The 22863-nt window shown below is 37.1% G+C and overlaps 1 protein-coding gene across 1 annotated transcript; it reads left to right on the top strand.

The window, feature by feature from the left end:
- Positions 1–2090: 2090 nt before the first annotated feature.
- LOC106058220 (neuronal acetylcholine receptor subunit beta-4-like) lies at positions 2091–21717 on the top strand. Its single transcript, XM_056038135.1, has 7 exons — positions 2091–2349; positions 4155–4282; positions 8863–8980; positions 12014–12175; positions 17470–17599; positions 18973–19145; positions 21248–21717. The coding sequence occupies exons 1-7, from the start codon at positions 2164–2166 to the stop codon at positions 21581–21583; spliced, it is 1233 nt and encodes a 410-aa protein (XP_055894110.1). The 5' UTR covers positions 2091–2163; the 3' UTR covers positions 21584–21717.
- Positions 21718–22863: the final 1146 nt, after the last annotated feature.

Here is a 22863-nt window from a genome sequence, read left to right as displayed (position 1 = left end):
CTTTATCATCATGGGAATCCTTGTGCCTTAGGCCTCTTTTCTTTGCCTCATTTTTGGGCTTTATATGCCTCTTTTATGGGCCCTCTTGCCTCTTTTGTGGGCTTTTTTTTCCTTTATATAGATTTTTATTTGTAAGTTCTCATAATTCACAAGTATTAAATCATAAACAATTGAAAAGTGATTAACCTTAAAATATAATAATAGCAAAGACATGCTACCCAACTTTTGAAACCACCAGAGACAGAAAAATACTGCAGTGTTTAAACAATAGTAATAATACCTTTCTGTTGCTCTGCATTCCATTATGCTATAAATGCTCTTGAAAGTCTATTTAAATATTAAACTCTTTAATGGTTAAAGCCTATATGCATAAAAATCCACCACGTGTCTGTTCAAGAAAGTTATTTTGCATAGAAAATGCGCAAAGACCCTGTTTGGAAGTTACTATTCATTTAGTATAGTTCCATGGCTGGACTGTTAATAACTTAATTATGCTAAGTTTACTGGGTAGATCCCCTGCAATAATGAAGTATGGAAGAAAAAATACAGTTAGAAATTATAGACCACTTCATCTTAAAGAAAAATGATTTTTCTACTAAAATGCATGTTCACAAAACACTAATTGAACTAATTTAGACATTTCTTAAATATGTGTAACCAAAATCAATATTCTATCATTAGCCAAGCATAACTGATCAATGTAAATAATGTCTAGGTATTCAAGGATTAGACATTATCAAATATTCAAAACTAAATTCTCTGCAAATTTGTCATTTATTTGAAAACATTTTTTATAAATTCTTGATAAGTTATACTTTTAACGAAGAGAGGTCACATATAAGGGTTATTATACGATTTTAAAAAAACATGGTAAGAATAAAAAAAAAATGTCAATGAAAAACAAAGATTTTATCTGCAGATAGAAAATCTGCAATTTACCTGCAGGAACAGCGGGTGAGAATGGGTGGGCAGGAATCGGAAGTACCTGGAAAGGAAAAAAAAAGAAAGTCTTAAGACAGCAAACATGTAAAACGGATGTTAAAAGCTAAACAAGTGTGTGGGCAGGGGGAGAGGTGGAATAATTTCTACGCTAGGGTTTTGGTTGTCGTACTATTGTGATCCTGAGAAACCTTTATCCTGGAAATTAAATCGCTACTTTTAATTTCTTAAACTTGGACGGTCTTCTGGCTTCGACAGTACAATAACATAGGATTGGGCTTTTGTTCTCGAGGAAGTGTGAGAAACAGATGGAGTTGGTATCAAGCTTTCATTAGTGTTTCATGTTAATGTTAAGCTGACTGCTAACTTGCCATCTTGGTTGATAGACTCGCAGTTCATTCACAGAGGGAAAATTCAAATCAACATCTGAAATGTCTCTCAATAAACTTTGAAGGTAAATAATGAAATAATTACCAAAAAAAAACCTGAATCATGTAATCAAAGCTGAATTAAAGCGTTTTGTTTGACAGCTTTGAACTTTATATAGGCTATAATAGTATAGTATAGTACTATATCCTACCTAGGAGCAGGCTTTACATTTCAAACTGTAGCAATTTTCTCCACACACGCCCACACGATTTCATACATAATACTTATGTTCTGTGTTCTTTATTTTAAAAAAAATAATTTAGATAATTACTCTGATCTAAGCCAAGAATAGTCCCTCACATCTAATCGATTTTTTTTTTAGAGTTAAAGGAGAATTAGATTTAGATCAACATCTAGATTTGTGTATAAATAAACATAAAGAAATAAACTGGAACGAAAGAGTGTTACGTGTAATAAGTGCTTAAAGCGGAAGAAAGTATACATTTGTAACTTTAAAATTTGAGAGTGTCGACTTTAAAAAATATATTGGGTCAAAATTGAGGAAAAAAAATCGATTTCGGTAAATTTTATTAATACGGTTTCGATCTTGCAAATGGCTTAGTTGTTGTAGGCGAAAGTTAAATAATAAATAACAGGTTAAAATTTTCTGTTTTATCATCCACCGTAAGTAAGAGAATAACTGATTGGTAAGTCAGTCAGTCATACAGAGATTTGTTTGAAACATAATTTCTTTTTTTTCTCCTCAAGACAGACATGAAGGAGCAGAATCAGTTCGCCGTCTTGTTGGTTCTAAATTCTATATTAAGATGGACTTCTGCGGGCCATTACTCGGACATGCTGACATTTTTCAATGACAGGCTGGACAAACAGAACTACAACCCACAGATCAGGCCACTGATTGACCAAAGTCATGTCCTCGAAGTGACCGTATTGTTTGAGCTGGTGTCCATAGTGGAGGTCAACGAGGTCACACAGAGTTTCAATTGCAACGGCTTCCTGTTTTTTAATTGGACTGATGAGGTACACAGAGTTATACTTCTTGACCTTTTTCTCTAATTATTACAAAGATGGGACTCTGACGGGAGACGTGGTGGCTGATGATAAAGTCCTAAGCTTCCGGATCGGTGGATACCAGGTTCGAATTCTGGTGAAGACCGGGATTTTTTAATATCTATTTCGTAATCTTCAGGGCGCCTCTGAGTCCACCCAGCTCTAATGGGTACCTCTGAGTCCACCCAGCTCTAATGGGTACCTCTGAGTCCACCCAGCTCTAATGGGTACCTCTGAGTCCACCCAGCTCTAATGGGTACCTCTGAGTCCACCCAGCTCTAATGGGTACCTCTGAGTCCACCCAGCTCTAATGGGTACCTGACAGTAGTTGGGGAAACGTAAAAGTGGTTGGTCGTTGTGCTGGCCACATGACACCCTCATTAAGAAACAGATGACCTTAACATCACCTTCCCTACTTCTGTTTATAATGAGTTATTTAGGGTCACTATTTCCCAACGTTCAAGTGGTGTCCGGGTGGATATATTCTATCGAGGAGACAATTAGGACATTAGTGAAGCTAAGCAGAACATTCGTTGGGGTTCCCCAGGACCGAATCCATTACCCTAGCTCCGTTAACTCTATGACATTGTTCTTAGAACAATGACAAACAAGGATAGGGGCGTCTGATAGATTAATATTAACTATTAAAAAGACCATTAAAAAACCTAGCCCACAATAATTATCTCCTCCATAAAGCATGTTTTATATTACCTTGTAACGATACAACTTCAATAAATAAATGCATGTATAAACATATGGCCGCAAGTACAAGGATATAAGATGAACGACTGTCTGAATAATTGCTTACAAGTCTTGGCCGTTTCTTCTGAATAGTATTCTATCCTACCATATAACTCCTGAAATAGAGCAGGGAATTGTATTAGGCAGGGTCCGAATTAGGTACCATAGTGGCCACAGTTGGATGTGCAAGCCACGTGTCCAGGCAGCCAATATGCTGTAATTTCTTTTTGAAGGAATAATTTTAGCTCCTTTCACTTAACATCGGGATTTCGATCCTGATTAATACCTCGGGCTCTTCTAAGTGTTCGTAACATTTATCTTATCTTCTTATCTTATACAATACAGACGTTACTTCAAAAAAGAAGATGATTACGTCCTACGCGTCATGCATTCAGTCATGCATATTAACCAATGACTTAAATTCTGCCAAGTCACTGGTTTTCCTGGCTAGCTCAGGCAACCCATTCCATGCTCAAATAGCACTAGGGAAGAAGGAGTATTTGTACAAATTTGTCTTAGCATATGGGATTAGGAATGTGCCTTTATCTTTGTGTCTTTCTGAGTATTTTATTTAATATCTAAGTATGTATGTTAGTGAAACTTATAACAGAGACGATAAAATACACTCTATGGTTTACGTGCGATTGGGTCTATTTAACGACGATCAAATTATCGTATCAAAAAAGGATTTAGTTTTTTTTTTAAATAGTTTTAAAAAACGAAACAACACAATATTTTTACATATAATATATACTTTGGATTAGGGATAGAGAAATGTAAAACTTAAAGTTGATACCTATATCCTTTGTGATCAGGATATGTAGGACAACTAAAGAGAATAAATGATAAACAGGAGAGCCACTTGGTATTTTTTTAGATCTTGAGGTTATGTTTTTAGAAGTTTCTACTTTTATCTGATAAGTCGTTTGAAGAAACGTTAGTTGTTTAAAACACAATGATCACACTGCATGTGTGTGTGTGTGTGTTAAGTGTTACCTTATTGTGCCAGAGATGTTGATCTGTATCTGACCTAGATTCTTGCCTGGAATAAAACAGATAACGTTGACAACGGGATTCACCCTCTGCCAGCAGATATTTGGAGGCCTCGAGTTATACAGATGAATACACTTGAGAAAAGAGATCTATTTGATGACGACAAAGCGTAAGTAATATTAAACAGAACAAATAATCCAGTGTACCCTCTGAAAAAATATGTTCCAGGTATGAGTCCACGTGTTTTTTTATGTGTGTATGCGTGTTTTTTGTTGTGTGTATGCGTGTTTCTTGATGTGTGTATGCGTGTTTTTTTATGTGTGTATGCGTGTTTTTTGTTTTGTGTATGCGTGTTTTTTTATGTGTGTATGCGTGTTTTTTGTTTTGTGTATGCGTGTTTTTTTATGTGTGTATGCGTGTTTTTTGTTGTGTGTATGTGTGTTGTTTGTTGTGTGTATGCGTGTTGTTTGTTGTGTGTATGCGTGTTGTTTGTTGTGTGTATGAGTGTTGTTTGTTATGTGTATGCGTGTTTTTTGTTATGTGTATGCGTGTTTTTTTGTTATGTGTATGCGTATTTTTTTGTTGCGTTATGCAACACATGTTTAAACGACCCTACTTATTCGTGTGTTAAGACCTTTAGTTTTCAAAAAAAAGAAAGCTGTATCAACATATAAATAGTAGAACAAAGTCGATTACTTTCAATTGTAATTACTTTAAACTAAGATAATTTAATTGGTCCAAACAAACAGAAATTCTGTTTGACTACAATCGTCCACAGCATTTCTACCAACACACCCTTAAGAGGTCTTCGAAGGTGTGCGATATGGGACATTCACGATAGGGAAACACTAACTCTCGATCGTTCGTCATGGCGTGAAACCTTGAGTGTCGCAGTCTCAAGATACGAAACAAAGAAAGCAACCTGCATGAAAAAACGCAGAACCAACAAAAGTCTGAGAGAAGTCTGCAGCACTAGCGGATCCAGAACTTTGGAGGAGGGGGATTTTTTTCCTTACCCCCCCTCCCTGGATCCACCAGTGGTCTGCAGTAGACCCAACGTACCCATGCCATGTGTGTGGCCGGCTTTTTAAAGCGTGGATTGAACTTCACAGTCATCTTCGAGTTGATAGATACAGAGAAATGTGCTCATCTTCGACCACGAAGGAGGCTATACTATAACAATAAAAATATAGATGCAAAGACAAACAAAATGACAAAATATAAAAGCAGTGCTAGATGACTTTGGCTCTTTTGAACTTTTCGGTTACGATGAATAACTTGGAGACTAAATGAATGAACGCATTGTAAAAAGAAATCTAAAAAGTAACTAACAATTCAAACTTTTTTTAATCTTTAGATAGACACAGGTAATACTTTACATAGTCATTTCCTGTGACATTAAGACTCAGTTGTCTTAAACTACGATAATCAATGAGTTTGTATTTTTTGTTCCTTTCTAAATTTAATTAAAAATAAACTAAACATAGTCACTGCAGAGACTTTTGTCAATCCTCGAGTTACCGCTCTTGATCTAGATTGATCTTGTTACTAAAAATTAAAGCTTTTAGCACCTTGCCTACTGCTAATGGATCATTCAATAGATGCATACAATTAACCGAGATTTGTTTAAGTAATCAATTCACCTGACACTATCTATGGATTTATAATGAAAGGAAATGTTTATTTTACATAATTGTGCCTCCAAATATCTTTGTTTAATATAGAAAAAAAAAATCTGGATTTAACATTGATGTCAAAGCATTAATTATCGCTCAGTGTTTATAAAGAAAGTCTTTTGTGTTAATTATTACTAATTAGATAGCTACCACATGAAAATCTAATCGTAAGTCTCTTTAGATCAGGGGTTCTCAACCTGAGGGTCGCGATCCCTTTGGGGGTCGATTGACGATTTACCAGGGGTCGCCTAAGAACATCAAAATGTGAAAAGTTATTGTCTACTCTTTTATTGCTGTATGTGTGAGCGTGGGTTGGGGTCGCGGCAGAGTGGGGGATTGTAAAAAGGGGTCGCCGAGCTTAAAAGGCTGAGAACCGCTGCTTTAGATACTGAGTTCACTAATATTAATTAATATATATTGTTACGTATTTCTGAATCTTCTGGCTAGATGTATTAGTAGGCACACAAATAAAAACACTGTAAAGAACTTGACGACTAAACTTTCAGTTTCATATAACTTTAATGACTTTTAACTCTAACGATTCGTTACTGTAACATGTAGCGTAGAAGACTGTACAATATCTGTCAGTTTACAGTTAGCTATACTTCGTTGCAATTCATCTCTTCACTTCGTTGCAATTCATCTCTTCTCAACTTTCCTCGAGCCGTATTCCACAGAACAGACCAACGACACACTTCCCAGTGTCGCTCCAGGTCTCCCAAAGCTGAACCAAGTCGTACTCAAGTCTACCGAATCAGAGCCGCACACGTCTTACATCGACTGTATCGACTGTAACGGCTCAAGTCCACTGTAGTTCGCTGTATAGACTTTAACGACAGTAGTCCACTCCAGTTAACTCTACCCTAGTTAACTTGCATCGAGTCGTACACATTTCTCTTCCACAGAGCCGCACATGTCTTACATAGTCTGTATCGACTGTAACGGCTCACTCACGACTCCATACGACTGACTTTCACATTAACTCTCTGGCTTATACAGAGTCCCTAATCGCTTGTCCAAAGTTGCACAAACACTCCTAGTATCCTGTGGAATAACATGTCAGGAAACGTCACATCCTGTCTTTATTTATACATGTAGATTCCAGAAAACACTCGCTGCAGTGTCATCAAGTCGGGGTCACACGTAGTGACCTTTATCTGTCACTGTTCATTAGTAACTGTCCCTCTACTTAGATCTATTCGTCCCCTGGAACAACACGTGAGGACACGTCACATCCTGTCTTTGTTTGTACATGTAGATTCCAGGGAACACTAGCTGCTGTGTCATCTCGCCGGGGTCATACGTTGACCTCTACCTATCACTGTTCATTTGTAACAATATATATATACATTAGTAAGGAAAGTTAATAGTATAGACGTAAAAAAAAACTCGTTAACGGTTAACCAGTAAAACTGAACTTTGCCTCGTCTACAATATGACCAGCTAACGTCCACCATTACTAAAACTGATTTTTTTCCCCGGAATGACGATGTCATAGCCGATTAAAACGGGCAATTATTTTTCGTATCGACACTAGCATCGTTGCTCTTCCCTCTGTGTATGGTAAGACCCATTCTAGCTGAATTGTCCGCAACAACATTTATCTTTTCCTGGGTCTTACCATAAACAGAGGGAAGAGCAAGGTGTTCAAGATAAAGGCGTCCAACAATACACCCATTACAGTCAAAGAGGAGGCGCTGGAAGAGGTGGAAAGCCTCATCTTTCAGAACCCCTATTAGTAAAGCTCGAGCAGCCTTCCATCAGTTGAAGAACACCTGGGGATCTAGGGGAAATAAGCACCACCACTAAGATTAGGCTCCTTGACACCATTGTTAAGCCGATACTACTTTATGGAGCAGAGACCTGGAGAGCCACCATCACCACCATGAAAACAATCCAGGTATTCATCAATACCTGCCTGAGATTCTTATGATCCGCTGGCCAGACAAGATCTCGAATGAGGAACTGTGGCAAAGAACAAAGCAACAGCCCATTGAAGTAGATATTCTTCAGAGACTCTGGAGATGGATAGGTCAAACCCTTCGCAAGCCTGCATCCAACATAGCAAGGCAAGCCCTAACCTGGAACACCAAGGAAAGAGGACGGCCTAGGAATACATGACGCGGCGATTTGGAAGCAGATGCCAAGCAGATGGGCAAGACGTGGGGACAGCTGGAGAGACTCGCCCAGAACTAAGACGCCTGGATGAAGCTGGTTGTTGGCCTATGCCCCAGATGGGACCACAGGCAGAGATGAGATGACTAGCATCATTGATGTTTTAAATCTCATGTTTACAATACCTCTACTCAATTGAATTCTTCATGGAGGAACATGGATGGGTGTGCGGGCGCTGTTCTCAAAAACGGGTCTAACGATTTTCATAGAAATTTAAAAATTTATATATATCGCTGAGAAAATAATTAGCTCGTTGGACACACAAAGAAAACTCTAGTTTGACCGTTACAAGTTTTCAAAGTAAAAAAATAAATGTAAATTAGGCTGGAGACTATATCTATGTCTAGGGCCAACATGGCGTAGTCAGTCGTATTACCGTAATTATGCGATAACTGAGTACATTTAAAGTTGTTTCAATTTTATTGAATTTTATAAGTCTTGCTTACATTTTTACGTAAATCTAATACAGAGTACATCTAGATTCTAGATCTATAAGTAGTTCTTCACTAGATCCTTAGAGTTCCAGATCAGAACTTTAGGTCTAGTGTTAGATCTAGATGTCCATATAATGAACATTCAAATAAATAACAGAAGCAGTACGCCTTCCTCGCTGGCCGTATCAGAAAATGCGTTTTAGCAGATGCCGGTGTCACTGGTTCGATACCCGAACGAATGTAACCAAAAGTTGTTTTTTTTTTGTTTCTTTTTGTTCAATTATTTTATTATATTTCAAGTTTCCCTTTAGTCAATAACTGGAATTCTTTCCCTTTCACAATGTTTTGTACAAAGTTACGATATGTTTGCAGCTGGGTCCCTAAATTGTCTTTTTTAAATAGTACTTTTCCAGATGTATTATATGACAATTATTTCCTTAATATCGCCCATCTATCTCTTCCAGTCCCTTGTTTGTACTTAGAAATGGCACAGTGATCTGGGTACCTGGAAGCTTGTTTCCCACGTCTTGTCAACTGAATATGACGAATTACCCTTTCGATCAGCAGACGTGTCATATAAAGGTAAGTTGTGTAATGGTTGAACGAGTGTGAAGTTTGAAGAGATTTGAACATTCGATCCATTGACGAAAGCTAGTTATAGAATAGAGATGTTCATGAGAAACAATGTCAAGGACGCCTTATTCAACTTTAATGTTGCCAAGTAAAATAAAACCTTATATAATATGATTCAACGTCGCTTAAAGGTGCACACAAATTATGAGTTTTGAAATACATAGCTTATCAACACTTCCTTCATTCTGTACACCGGATGCATTAGCAACAGGGAAGCGCTGTATTTTCCTGTATTCGGACCTTCAAAAGTACATTTTCTAAAGTATCTACAGCACACTATCCTGCACGAGCAGCTCAAGTAAGAAATAATATTCACAGTACTTTATAAAACCAAGAGACTAGTAGGAAATTATATTCACTGTACTTTATTAATAGAACCCAGAGACTAGTAGGAAATAATATTCACTGTACTTTATAGAACTAAGAGACTAGTAGGAAATTATATTCACTGTACTTTATTAATAGAACCCAGAGACTAGTAGGAAATAATATTCACTGTACTTTATAGAACCAAGAGACTAGTAGGAAATTATATTCACTGTACTTTATTAATAGAACCCAGAGACTAGTAGGAAATAATATTCACTGTACTTTATTAATAGAACCCAGAGACTAGTAGGAAATAATATTCACTGTACTTTATTAATAGAACCCAGAGACTAGTAGGAAATAATATTCACAGTACTTTATAGAACCAAGAGGCTAGTAGGAAATTATATTCACTGTACTTTATTAATAGAACCCAGAGACTAGTAGGAAATAATATTCACTGTATTTTATAGAACTACGAGACTAGTAGGAAATTATATTCACTGTACTTTATTAATAGAACCCAGAGACTAGTAGGAAATAATATTCACTGTACTTTATTAATAGAACCCAGAGACTAGTAGGAAATAATATTCACAGTACTTTATAGAACCCAGAGACTAGTAGGAAATAATATTCACTGTACTTTATTAATAGAACCCAGAGACTAGTAGGAAATAATATTCACTGTACTTTATAGAACCAAGAGACTAGTAGGAAATTATATTCACTGTACTTTATTAATTGAACCCAGAGACTAGTAGGAAATAATATTCACTGTACTTTATAGAACTAAGAGACTAGTAGGAAATTATATTCACTGTACTTTATTAATAGAACCCAGAGACTAGTAGGAAATTATATTCACTGTACTTTATTAATAGAACCCAGAGACTAGTAGGAAATAATATTCACTGTACTTTATTAATAGAACCCAGAGACTAGTAGGAAATAATATTCACTGTACTTTATTAATAGAACCCAGAGACTAGTGGGGAATAGTATTCACTGTACTTTATTAATAAAACCCAGATACTAGTGGGTAATAATATTCACTGTACTTTATTAATAAAACCTAGAGACTAGTGGGGAATAATATTCACTGTACTTTATTAATAAAACCCAGATACTAGTGGGGAATAATATTCACTGTACTTTATTAATAAAACCCAGAGACTAGTGGGAAATAATATTCACTGTACTTTATTAATAGAACCCAGAGACTAGTGGGGAATAGTATTCACTGTACTTTATTAATAAAACCCAGATACTAGTGGGTAATAATATTCACTGTACTTTATTAATAAAACCTAGAGACTAGTGGGGAATAATATTCACTGTACTTTATTAATAAAACCCAGATACTAGTGGGGAATAATATTCACTGTACTTTATTAATAAAACCCAGAGACTAGTGGGAAATAATATTCACTGTACTTTATAATAGAACCCAGAGACTAGTGGGGAATAATGTTCACTGTACTTTATAATAGAACCCAGAGACTAGTATGATCAATGTTAGAAATGTTTTATTTGAAGGAAGGTTGAGCCTCATTACCCCGGCTACGCCCTTGAAATGATGACTGTAGTTTTCTTGAGTTGTTCTCGGGCTGAGTCCTAAATTTGAATATATTTACTTGAGAAATAGATCCTAGCGACCGCAGGAAATCGGATCAAAGTGTGAAATATATTATTTGTGCGGTGGGGAATCGATCCTAAACCTTCTCTTACTCCCAAATGGCTACGCTAATAAAAAATCGGGAATGGGGGGGGGGTGAATTAGTTATTTGTTGCTTTTTGTTTCGCTGGGTTGAGGTTGAAACTCAAACTCGTCTGGCTGCACTGATTAAAATTGGTCAATATAGTATTCGCTTTTGTTCTTTTCTTCTTTTGGAGATACCAAAACTTCCTTGGGTGCCCTTGGGTCATTGGGGAGGGGGGATTGAATTTAGGTGACTATTTTAGTTGTTTTTTTTTACCCGGCGTTTGCTTGAATTTTCCTAGATATATGGAAAGACAAAGGCTTAGACCTCGGCACCAAAATCCGAATGATGCGCTCCCTGGTCATGGCCACATTTTTATATGCTTGAGAGTCTTGGACTCTGACTGCAGAGCTAGAGAGGAGGATCCTAGCAATGGAATTGAGATGCTATAGAAGCATCCTAGGTATTACTTTCAGAGACCGCATCACAAACCAAGAGATAAGAGACAGGGTTACTGCAGCGATCGGACCCCATGATGACCTGCTAACTATAGTAAAATAAATGCAAGCTTAAAATCTTCGGGGCTCGCAAAGACCTTCCTTCAGGGAACGGTAAAAGGAAAAAAAGAAGAGGCAGACAGAGAAAGCGATGGGAGGATAACATTAAAGAATTGACGGGCCTGTCATTGAAAGGGGTTCTAACTAAGGCAAAAGATAGGGAGGAATGGAGAAAGACGGTCGAAGAGTCTTGCTTAGTGCCCCAACGGTCCAACAGACTAAGGGATAGGTAAAGGTAAAAGGTAAAGGTAAAATGGAGCCCAGCTACTAGTCGCAAAACAGGCAGTATGTAAAATTGTTTCCCTCCGCCTGGCTACTCCCCTGAATTAAATCATGTATGCTAATGAAAATGTACAGTGCTTGCCTGGTAGTTTGCGTGCAGACCTACATGATTTTGTTTTCTGTTTGGTCAGCTGGTCGCTATGTCGCACGACGAAAGAGAACTCCAGTTTAGAGCGCTGTACCCCTATGCCAGAAATGAAACCTACACACTTAATGGCGAATGGGACTTGCTCAAAACGGAGGTCAGAACAGAGACATTTGATGCCAGCTATGTGAATCTATCATCCATACAGGTATTTGAAACTAATATACGTTTGAGCAACTTACTAAATAGAAACCTTTTATATATGTATATATATATATGTGTGTGCTATATATCTATATAGGGCCTACATATGTGCTGGCCGCACATGGTCGCAGTGTGGCTTTAGGGCAGGTAGATCTACAACAGATATGATTTTCTCTCTTCGGCAGCTACAGAAGAAAAGCAGAGAACAAAAGCAGCCCCTCTTCATAGCATTTATTGATTTGACCAAGGCCTTTGACCTTGTTAGCAGAAGCGGTCTGTTTGCTGTACTAGAGAGAATCGGCTGCCCAAATAAGTTAAGAAAACTAGTGTCAGCTTTTCACGAAAATATGCAGGGCACCGTTCAGTTTGAAAGTTCTTCCTCCAGGCCATTCTCCATTAAGAGCGGTGTCAAACAAGGATGTGTACTGGCCCCTACACTATTTGGCATCTTCTTCTCAGTCGTACTATCCAGTGCTTTTAAATCCCTGGAAGACGGAATATACATCCATAGCAGATCCGATGGAAGGCTCTTTAACCTGGCACGTCTTAAAGCCAAAACGAAAAGGCGTCGTATATTGATAAGGGAGCTGCTGTTTGCCGATGACGCGGCACTCGTATCTCACTCACAAGGAGGTCTACAGAAGCTAGTGAACGCCCTAGCAGCTGCTTGTCAAGAGTTTAGCCTTACTATAAGTCTCTCCAAGACCGAAATCCTGGCACAAGACGTCGCAGAAATACCTATAATACAAATTGGGAACCACACCCTTTCAGTGGTGCAGGAATTTACCTACTTGGGTTCAACAATTGTCAGTAACCTAGACTTAGACATCGAGCTGACAAAAAGGATAGGAAAAGCTACCACAGCATTGGCAAAACTCTCCAAGCGCGTCTGGGAAAATGGTAAATTGACCACAGCGACCAAAATCCTAGTCTACAACGCCTGTGTTGTGAGCACTCTCCTTTATGGCAGTGAGAGCTGGTCAACATACATGTACCAAGAGCACAGATTGAATAGTTTCCACTTGCGCTGCCTGAGACGCATAATGGGCATCTCTTGGAGGGACCATGTCTCCAATCAGGAAGTTTTAAGATTGGCCAATATGAACAGCATGTATGCTCTCCTGACACAAAGAAGATTATGCTGGCTCGGACATGTCACCCGCATGCCAGATGGCAGAATCCCGAAAGATATCTTATATGCTGAGCTTGTGGAAGGAGTCAGACCCAAGGGCCGCCCAAGTCTAACATATAGAGATGTCTGCAAGCGAGACATGAGAGCCTCAGGCATCAGCGAAAGTATGTGGGAAAACATAGCCAAAGACCGGAGTGCATGGAGACAGACTGTGCGTGCTGGGACAACCCTTGCTGAGAACAAAAGAATTGAAGCGGCTTTAATCAAGAGGGATAAAAAGAAAGCTGCCCTGTCTGCTAGCCCTAAATCAGAGGCATACACATGTACGAATTGTGGCAAAGTCTGCCGTTCTAGAATTGGCTTGATTAGCCACACCAGATTCTGCCCTGTCTCAAGATTAAGCCAAAACCAGTGACTCATTTGGGCGCATCCATTGCCTTTCGAGACAAAAGGAGCCATATATGTGCTGGCCACATGACACCCTTGTTAACCGTAGGCCACAGAAACAGATGACCTTTACATCATCTGCCCTGTAGACCACTAGGGAAACTTTACTTAATGTCTTGATTAAATTATTATCTGTGCCTCTACCTACGTCTACTCTGAACTTCTGAAGTCTCTATGTACATCTAGTTTCAAGTTGAACTTTGTATGTTTATAAATAAAAGTTATAATCAGTTTTGTGTCTAGCTACAAACCAGCGACTAAGTGCTATTCACATCCTGTGCAACTGCAAATTCTTTCTCAACTTCACAGACTTCACATCTTCGTACATCGAGTCCTTCATGACATTATTATTTTGTCTGCAGCCTTTCCTCGCTCTAAATAATGTCTTGTTAAATGTCTTGTGCACAGCCGCTAAATCTGGCCAGCTCATACTTACCTAGCTCAGGGGTCGGCAACCTGCGGCTCGCGAGCCACATGCGGCTCTTTGGATGTCAAGCTGCGGCTCTTTAGTTCCGTGCGCAAATATTATTTATTTTATTGAAGAAAAAAAAACTTTAAAAAAATGTTCTGATTCGATTCTATCTCTCAGCCACTTGTACTCGCTTTTCAGCGCTACCCTCTTGAAATGTAACATATTTGAATGTGGAAGATATTCAATTTTCTTATGCCTTATCACTTGATATAGATAAGTCTAACTACATAAAAGACACAGCCCAAGTAGGCTTTTTGTCAAATATATGTCTTCCCAAGGTCCAAAAAAAAAAGAACTTCTAGGATTGCTACCGCTCTCGTGACAAACTAGAGGAAAAAGATACAGCTAATGGCGTTCGAAAATACATTGAAGACAATAAAATCGCTATAAATAAATCGTTTCAATAACAACTGATGGAGCCAGAAGTATGACAGGAAAAAATAAAGGGGCAATTAAGATTCTTTGGCGCAAAATTAAACCATGAAATTTTTACGTTTCACTGCATAATATACAAGAAGTCCAAACATTTACGGACGAAATAGTTAAGGTCATGAATTTGTTAATCAAGATTTCTAACAGCATCTTGTTAAAGGCACTCTACCATCGTCAGCTTAAAGAACTCTAACGAAATGTTCGGAAGAAAAAAAAATCTTGTGGCTCTTTAGAAACGTTGAAATTTGGTAAATTGTCATTTTTGGCTCTTCCGACTCAAAAGGTTGCCGACCCCTGACCTAGCTTACTCGTCTAATAATGCTGAATCGGTAATCTAGAAAACTACATTTTTTTTTGTCCTTTCACCTCTTTATGTCTAGAGAAAGTAAGTCTGCATCTTAAAACTTTCTTTTTTAATCTTTAATTATTGGCTCCACAAAGAGCTCAGGTAATTAGACACGGCACTGCTACTGCTAATAATTACTGCTCACAGCAACTGCTCTGTTATGAAAATTATGTTTTGTATCGGTTATCGTTCTTATGTTTACATGTGCTTGTAACTCATCCGTAAGAATGTGTTCACGAAATGTGGGTTGTGTAGCCATTCAGTGTATTAAAGCCATACTATGCAGACATGTTTTTTGACTCTCTTATCTTTATGTTCATAACAATGTAATACACTGGCAGCTACTCTCTATGATATATATATCTTTCTAATGCAGAAAGAGTTTACAAAAAGTATATAAAAATTAAACACTTAACCCAAAAAGTAAGCAGACAGCTGCAGAGTGAATACATAAACAATGTAATATCTAAAGATAACAACAAAAACCTATGGTCATACATTAAGTCTAAGAAAATGGAAACAACAGGCATAGCGCCATTAAAAGATGAACATAACATAATACATAATGATATTGAAACTAAAGCAAACATCCTAAACAGATACTTTGCATCAGCATTCTCAGCCCCAGGAGACAAAGACATATTACTGAATTTGAACCAAGTAGACAACATAGAAGATATAGTAGTACAAGAAAATGGAATTGGAAAACTATTAGCCAACACCAAACCAAATAAAGCGTCTGGACCTGATGGTTTTGCAGCTAGATTACTCAAAGAACTAAGCAATGAGCTAGCCCCAGTGTTCAAAATACTCTTTCAGGCTTCACTTAACCAGGGCAGAGTACCAAAGGACTGGAAAGAAGCTAATGTCACCCCCCTATTTAAAAAAAGGAGAACAATCTGACCCAGGAAACTACAGACCAGTATCACTTACCAGCATCACATGTAAAATCCTAGAACACATAATATGTAACAACATCATAAACCACTTAGACAAACATAATGTCCTCACACCATACCAACATAGCTTTAGGAAATATAGATCATGTGAAACACAACTAATAGGACTAATTGATGATTTTTCAAAAGGTTTAGATAATAGTGAACAAATAGATGCTATCTTACTAGATTTTTCTAAGGCTTTTGACAAAGTTCACCACCATAGTTTGCTTAAAAAATTAAAATATTTCGGCATTAATGGTCCACTGCATCAGTGGATTAAAGAACAAACTGTAATAATAAATGGCTCTAAATCAACACCGATAACAGTAAACTCAGGTGTACCTCAAGGAACAGTCTTGGGTCCACTACTATTTTTAATTTACATAAATGATTTACCAAATTGCATTACTTCAGGAACAAAAGTCAGATTATTTGCAGACGATTGCATAATATATAGAACAATAAAAACAACACAAGACACAGATATTTTACAAAGAGAATTAGATGAATAACAGAAATGGGAATCAAATTGGAGCATGTCTTTCCACCCAGAAAAATGTCAGTTGTTAAGAGTAACAAAAAAACTAAAACAAATTAATTCCACTTATCTTATTCATGGCAAACCAGTAACACAGACTAAAAACGCAAAATACTTAGGTGTTATAATAAATGAAAAACTGTCATGGAATCCACAGATGAAACTATAAAAAAATCCAACAAAGCATTAGGGTTTATTAAAAAAATTTCTATAAATCAAATACGAACATAAAACTAAAATGTTATTTAACCTTGGTTAGGCCAATAATAGAATATGCATCCTCCGTTTGGGACCCCTCAACTCAAGAAAACATTAAGAAGCTGGAACAGACACAAAATAGAGCAGTGCGATTAATAACAAACGAATATTCACATTTGACTAGAGTAACACTTTTAGTAAAATCACTAAATTTAGAAAGCCTTCAGGACAGAAGGCTCAAAAGTAAAGTAGCAATCATACATAAAACACTGAACCATAATCTTCAAATACAAAAACAAAATTTAATAAAATACTCTGAAAGACACAAAGATAAAGGTACATTCCTCGTCCCATATGCTAGGACAAATTTGTACAAATACTCCTTCTTCCCTAGTGCTATTAGAGCATGGAATAGGTTGCCTGAGCTAGCCAGGAAAACCAGTGACTTGGCAGAATTTAAGTCATTGGTTAATATGCATGACTAAATGCATGACGCGTAGGACGTAATCATCTTCTTTTTTGAAGTAACGTCTGTATTATATAAGATAAGATATATATATATATAGTTCGTCCATCGTGATTCGATGATGACCACTTTTGTCATCCAGGGGGCTTAGTGCTTTGCACTGGGGTTTTGTGCCTCCTCATGTAGCTGGTCGCTGCTATAACAGCTACTCTCACAGCTACTGTTCACAGCTACTTCTCAAATCTATTTGTTAACAGCTTTGATTTGAATAACTCACACGTGTTAATGACTTGCACTTATTTCATCTCGATTTTCTACTCCTGTAGGTCCTCTTTGTGATGAAGCGAAGGCCAACGTTCTTCCTTCTCAACATTCTGTTCCCAGTTGTCTTTCTTTCTTTCCTCAACATTTTTGTTTTTGTCATCCCGGCGGAGTCAGGGGAGAAAATTAGTTACGGTGAGTACAAACAAGTGCCATGGTTACCTCTCTTTTGTGAGTATCGATAAGATAAGAGTAGAATCGATGACCCTTATATAGTTCATCCTTCGTACTCGAATAGGAGCACATTTCTTTATTTTCTATGAGTCCAATCTTCGCTTTAAAAAAGCCGACCGAGTACATGGCATGGGAACAATTTTAGTTAGAGGCCAGGAATTATAAAATCTCTCTTCTTCAACTAATTACTTCACCTCAAATTTTTAACGATTTTCAAAATAAATAAAAGTATCGATCTAGGCCAGCGGTTCTCTACCTTTTTTTGCTCGGCGACCCCTTATTATAATCCCCACTCTGCTGCGCCCCCCACCCACACAGCAATAGAAGAATAGACAATAACAATCTGTATTTTCGATGGTCTTAGGCGACCCCTGGCAAATCGTCAATTGACCCCCAAGGGGGTCGCGACCCAGAGGTTGAGAACCCCTGATCTAGGCGATTTGAATTATCAACCAATAAAATGTGCACCTCCTCTGCCTTCCATTATTTCTCCCATCAAGTAGTAATGGTAGCTATTCAATATTTGGACAACAGGGTTACTCTGACCTAGCTGAATCAAAGTCACGTGGCTACGGTCTTTCAAAGAGAACAATGGATTAATATTCCTATGATTAGATAGAGATGTAGAACGAGTGATAGATGTAGACCTAGTGCTAGATTTAGCCATTCTAGATCTAGCCCTAGATCTAGTAGTTCTACTAAAATATATCATATGTATAAGTGAGTTATTGTAACATTGTGTTTTTTTTTATTAATTAAATAATTTTCCCATTTAGATAACAATGAAATCAATTGGCCATAAAATGTAAGCAACACTACCATGTGACAAGACAGAAATAAGGAACTACCCCATTGACAAATCATTAACAAAAAAATACTTGGATGTTAGCCTAATACTTTAACTTATATATTAAATCTTTCTGCCCTTAATTGCAGAACTATGTAGAGACTTTTTTTCGTTTAATAAAATTGACTCCGTATTTTAAAAAAAAAAGAACGATGTCAAGTTTTTCATTAGTAATTAATATTGGAAAAATAATGTCATTTTAAAAAAAAGCTGAACTAACTACTTGTACAGTTAAACTGATACAATCAAATTAATCAACAAAATAAGTATTCAATGCTGCCGCCACAAGGCTAAAATGTAGTACTTTTGAAAATGGCATCATTTTTTTAAAACAATTTTTTAAAGAAATTTTGCAGTCCCTTATAGCAAAAGTTGCTGTGTTGGCTAAAGTGAAATGAATTTTGTTTATCCTTTGTTTTAATCTTTAAGATTCAGTTATCTATTAACAAAGACTGTGTAATACGTATTACTTGTATTTTATTTCCAGGCATAACAGTGTTACTTGCCATTTCGGTGTACATGAGCACTGTGAGTGGCATGTTACCGAGAGCATCAGAGACACTGCCCTATGTCATCATCTATCTCTTCATCTTACTCATCCTGTCCATGATCACAGTCATCTGCAGCATCATCATAGTACAACTGCACAACATGGAAGAGGTTGTTACCACTAACTTTGTTTTTACAAAGCTTATATGAACTCTGTCGGTCTTGGACCAATGTGAAACTCTGCATAATAATAATTTTATTTATAAAGCTCTGTTAACAAACAAAATGTAGGCTCAAGGTGCTGTAGTAACATTACAAACACAAACACATTATTGTGTGCGATACTTAATCTAAAAAAGTTTTAAACAAATAGGGGTCTTAATGTTCTTCTCAAAAGTGGTGTAGCATGTTGTCTGTCTGAGATCAATGGGGAGTGAGTTCCAAACCTTTGGTCCGTGAACTGAAAAAGCCCGCAGACCTTAACAAATATTCAATGTACCTGACAAAACATGAATCAAAATTGTAATTCATTTGTCAATTATTTATTGGTAATTTATTATTTGTTTTCTATCGAAATAAGTGAAATAAATTATTCCTTTTTTACTTAATTAGAGATGTGAATGTATATACGGATTTATTCCCTTTAATATCTTTTGTGACGTTTTTTTTTTCTCCTACTTCCCACTCTCGAATCAAACTGAAATTTGCATAATTATTCTTAGTCGATGACAGTAAACGAATCAATCAAAAAAAAAATTAGCCAATTAGTAGTAATTTATTAATTTTATTTTATAAAGCGGGAAGGGAGCTAAACCCTAACAGCTTCAAATAAATTGCAGTAATGAGCGTTTTTTTTCCCTTAGATAAGCTTTGTCTTTTTAAAAAAGTTTTTTTTTTTTTTTGCTTGTTAGTTTTTCCTCTGTTATGGATTGTGTGTGTGTGTGTGCTTCCTAGGTAATATAGAAAAGGAATATTTATTGTTTTAGAGAGAGAACGTTAATTTAATATTAGTCTTATAGAATGATGCAAGGGAAGCGGCACTGTGGTAAGCTGTGCTAAGTATGCCAGACGTCTCCAGGAAGTCAGAGTGTACGGATGTGTTTTCATAGTGAGTTAGATTTGTTTAAAACACAAGTTTATTTCATTTCATGTTAACTTTGTCTATATTGTAATAATAGTTATGTTTAGTTTCGTTATTAGAAGTTGAATATTCAAGATATTTCAAATTTTTTAAGTTAAAATATAACGTCTGCGGTGGTTTGGTTGCCCTACCAGAAGTTGGATGCTATAAGTCAACGATCGTCAACAACAAGCCCCCCCCCCCCAACCATCCATTATTTGGTTCTGTGGTTTGTATGTTTGAGTGTGGTGAAAAATAACAACCACAACAAGAGAATGAGCGAATAAGAAGGGAACTACTAAAACCTATGTACCTGCACACCAGAATATTTATTATTCACTTTGGTCACGGCCCCGCTGTTCCTTGTTCCCACCCCCTTCTCATCAGCGTTGACCATGCAGCGACGGTTTTGTTTTAGTGCAAGAAATGACGGGCGCGGGCACGTTGCCCTGCCTCTTCGTGGCGCCCGCGTGGAAACGGCCATTTGAGGAATTGGCTAGGCTAAATGGGAGCAACACAGGACTCCCGTGGGGATGCCCACGGGTAGACGAGAGTCCACCCATTGCACGGGCGGGGTTGTAATAAAGTCCCCACAAACACGTCACCAATCCATGCGCTGTTCCTCAAAGGGACCGCTACATAAATAGCGGATCCCGCACAGTTAGCTTGGTACTTTGAAGGAAAATGGCAGAAGTCCCCGGTGCATTCTCGGCCTTCGGCCGTGTCTCTAGTCCACGTGTCGGGGGCTGAACGCATCGGTCAACAGCAATGCCTTACATAGGCATTGTCTAGGGTCTCTCCCAAACAGAACTGTGTGTTCACACAGGTTTGTTTTTTTTTTACTGTTTGGCGTCCAAACAGGTTTTTTTTCAAACTTAGAGCTCGAAGAGCCTTCGGCTCAGCTCTTAGACATCAACAAGAAATGACGGGCAGGCAATTGTTAGAGTGTGTGTTTGTGTACATGTTTGTATGTGAGAGTGTATGTATTTGTCAGTGTGTGTCTTTTTATATCGTGTCAAAACAAATTCAGCCTGTTTGTATTGTCATTTTTTTTAAACGCTTATAGCAACTTACGCTGTCTGTTAAAAATGTGAACACGTGATTTCTCCCACACCCATTCTTGAATTAAGTTAAACATTTTCCCTCTCGCCAGAAAGAAGATATGCTACAAAGAGTGAAAGAGAATTTCGGAGCTGCATTTTCCAAGGTGAATCTATTACGCCGGGCAGTAACTGCATTTTCTAACAAAGAGAAATTGTCGGCCAAGAATGATTCCGGTGTTGAGGATATGTCAGCCCATCACAGACCAAGTCAAAACAAGCCAAAAGGTCACGTCGCAGCAGATGAAGAGCAGAAAGTAATCCAGCTACCAAAAATCAACCAGTACAAAGTAATCGGAAGACATATTAATATAGTTTTGTTTCTGGTATTTCTGGTTATGTACGTTGCGCTAACACTTGGGTTTATTCTAAGTATTTCTTCAGACTAGAGTTGTAAAATATTTTAACTCCATTATTGACATTACGTCCTTGATTTTTGTCAGGGGGAGACGATCCAAGTCATCAACGAGTGTAAACCAATGCATTTTAATTTTGATTTTGACTTAACGATTGACAGTACGCTGACTGTAAAAAATAATAATTCTTCGACATCTCTCTCTCTCTCTCTCTCTCTCTCTCTCTCTCTCTCACTCTCTCTCCATTATTATCATTTTGAATATGATTCCAATGTTCAGTCGGAACTTTGGTCAGCTAGTTCAATTTACCTTCCCAAAGCGTTTTAATGAACTTAACGCACAAACATAAATAGAAACCTTCGGGTAAAGCCCAAAATGACATATGGTCATATAAATGCAATGTTCAATTTCAATTAAGAAATGTATGAAAACACTGTTAAATTATAAGAAGTCGAAGATGTAAAGATATATTTCCCCTCATTTTAAAAGTTCTACTTACAACATACAAGAATCACTCGTGGGTTTCCTCATCGTGTCTTCTCTCTCTCTTCCTTCCATCCCCTCGTATCCATTTATCTCCAGCAATACTAGCAAGTATTACATCAGACACTACACACACACACACGCACACACACCTAACAAGAATAAACTAATTACGTCTTATAGAGGAGTTACTGTAAGTTTATGAATGAAACACATTTCGTTTTGACATTTTTACTGTAAACTTTTTTGACCTTTTTTCATTATTTTTTTTTTCATATGCTTTTAAATATTCAAAACTTTCGCGCCTTTAAATGTACCATCTTAATCGATAGTTTAGAAAAATATCAAGGCTTTGAATTATTTAATCAATGTGTTCATCACCCCAAAAGAAAACTTGCGATCATCATTTTTAACAATTTAAATTCAACATAATTCCCATGCGCACACGCCGTGTGCTAAAAAGCAAGTGTTTCAAATTCTTGGCAATAATTCTTTTTGATCTATGGAGAAATGAAAGACCTAAATTGACTGACATCGCTTGTATTTGTTATATCGAAATATTTTAGTCGAAATTTTATTGGAAATAATTTTTAAGTTCTGCAGCACGTTCGTGGTGAGAAAAATCAAACGCAAAGAGAGTCTATTGAAAACTTTTAGGTTAGTCTTTTGACATTTTAAAAGATCTATATTACATTAGATTTACATTACATTAGATTTACATTACTTTAGATTTACATTTCATTAGATTTACATTTCATTAGATTTACATTTCATTAGATTTACATTTCATTAGATTAAGATCTAGACATTCAGCTCTAGCATGAGTCAGT

Source organism: Biomphalaria glabrata, chromosome 8, assembly GCF_947242115.1.
Source record: "Biomphalaria glabrata chromosome 8, xgBioGlab47.1, whole genome shotgun sequence".
Taxonomy (NCBI): Eukaryota; Metazoa; Mollusca; class Gastropoda; family Planorbidae; genus Biomphalaria; species Biomphalaria glabrata.
This window is presented reverse-complemented; position numbering and strand designations above follow the sequence as displayed.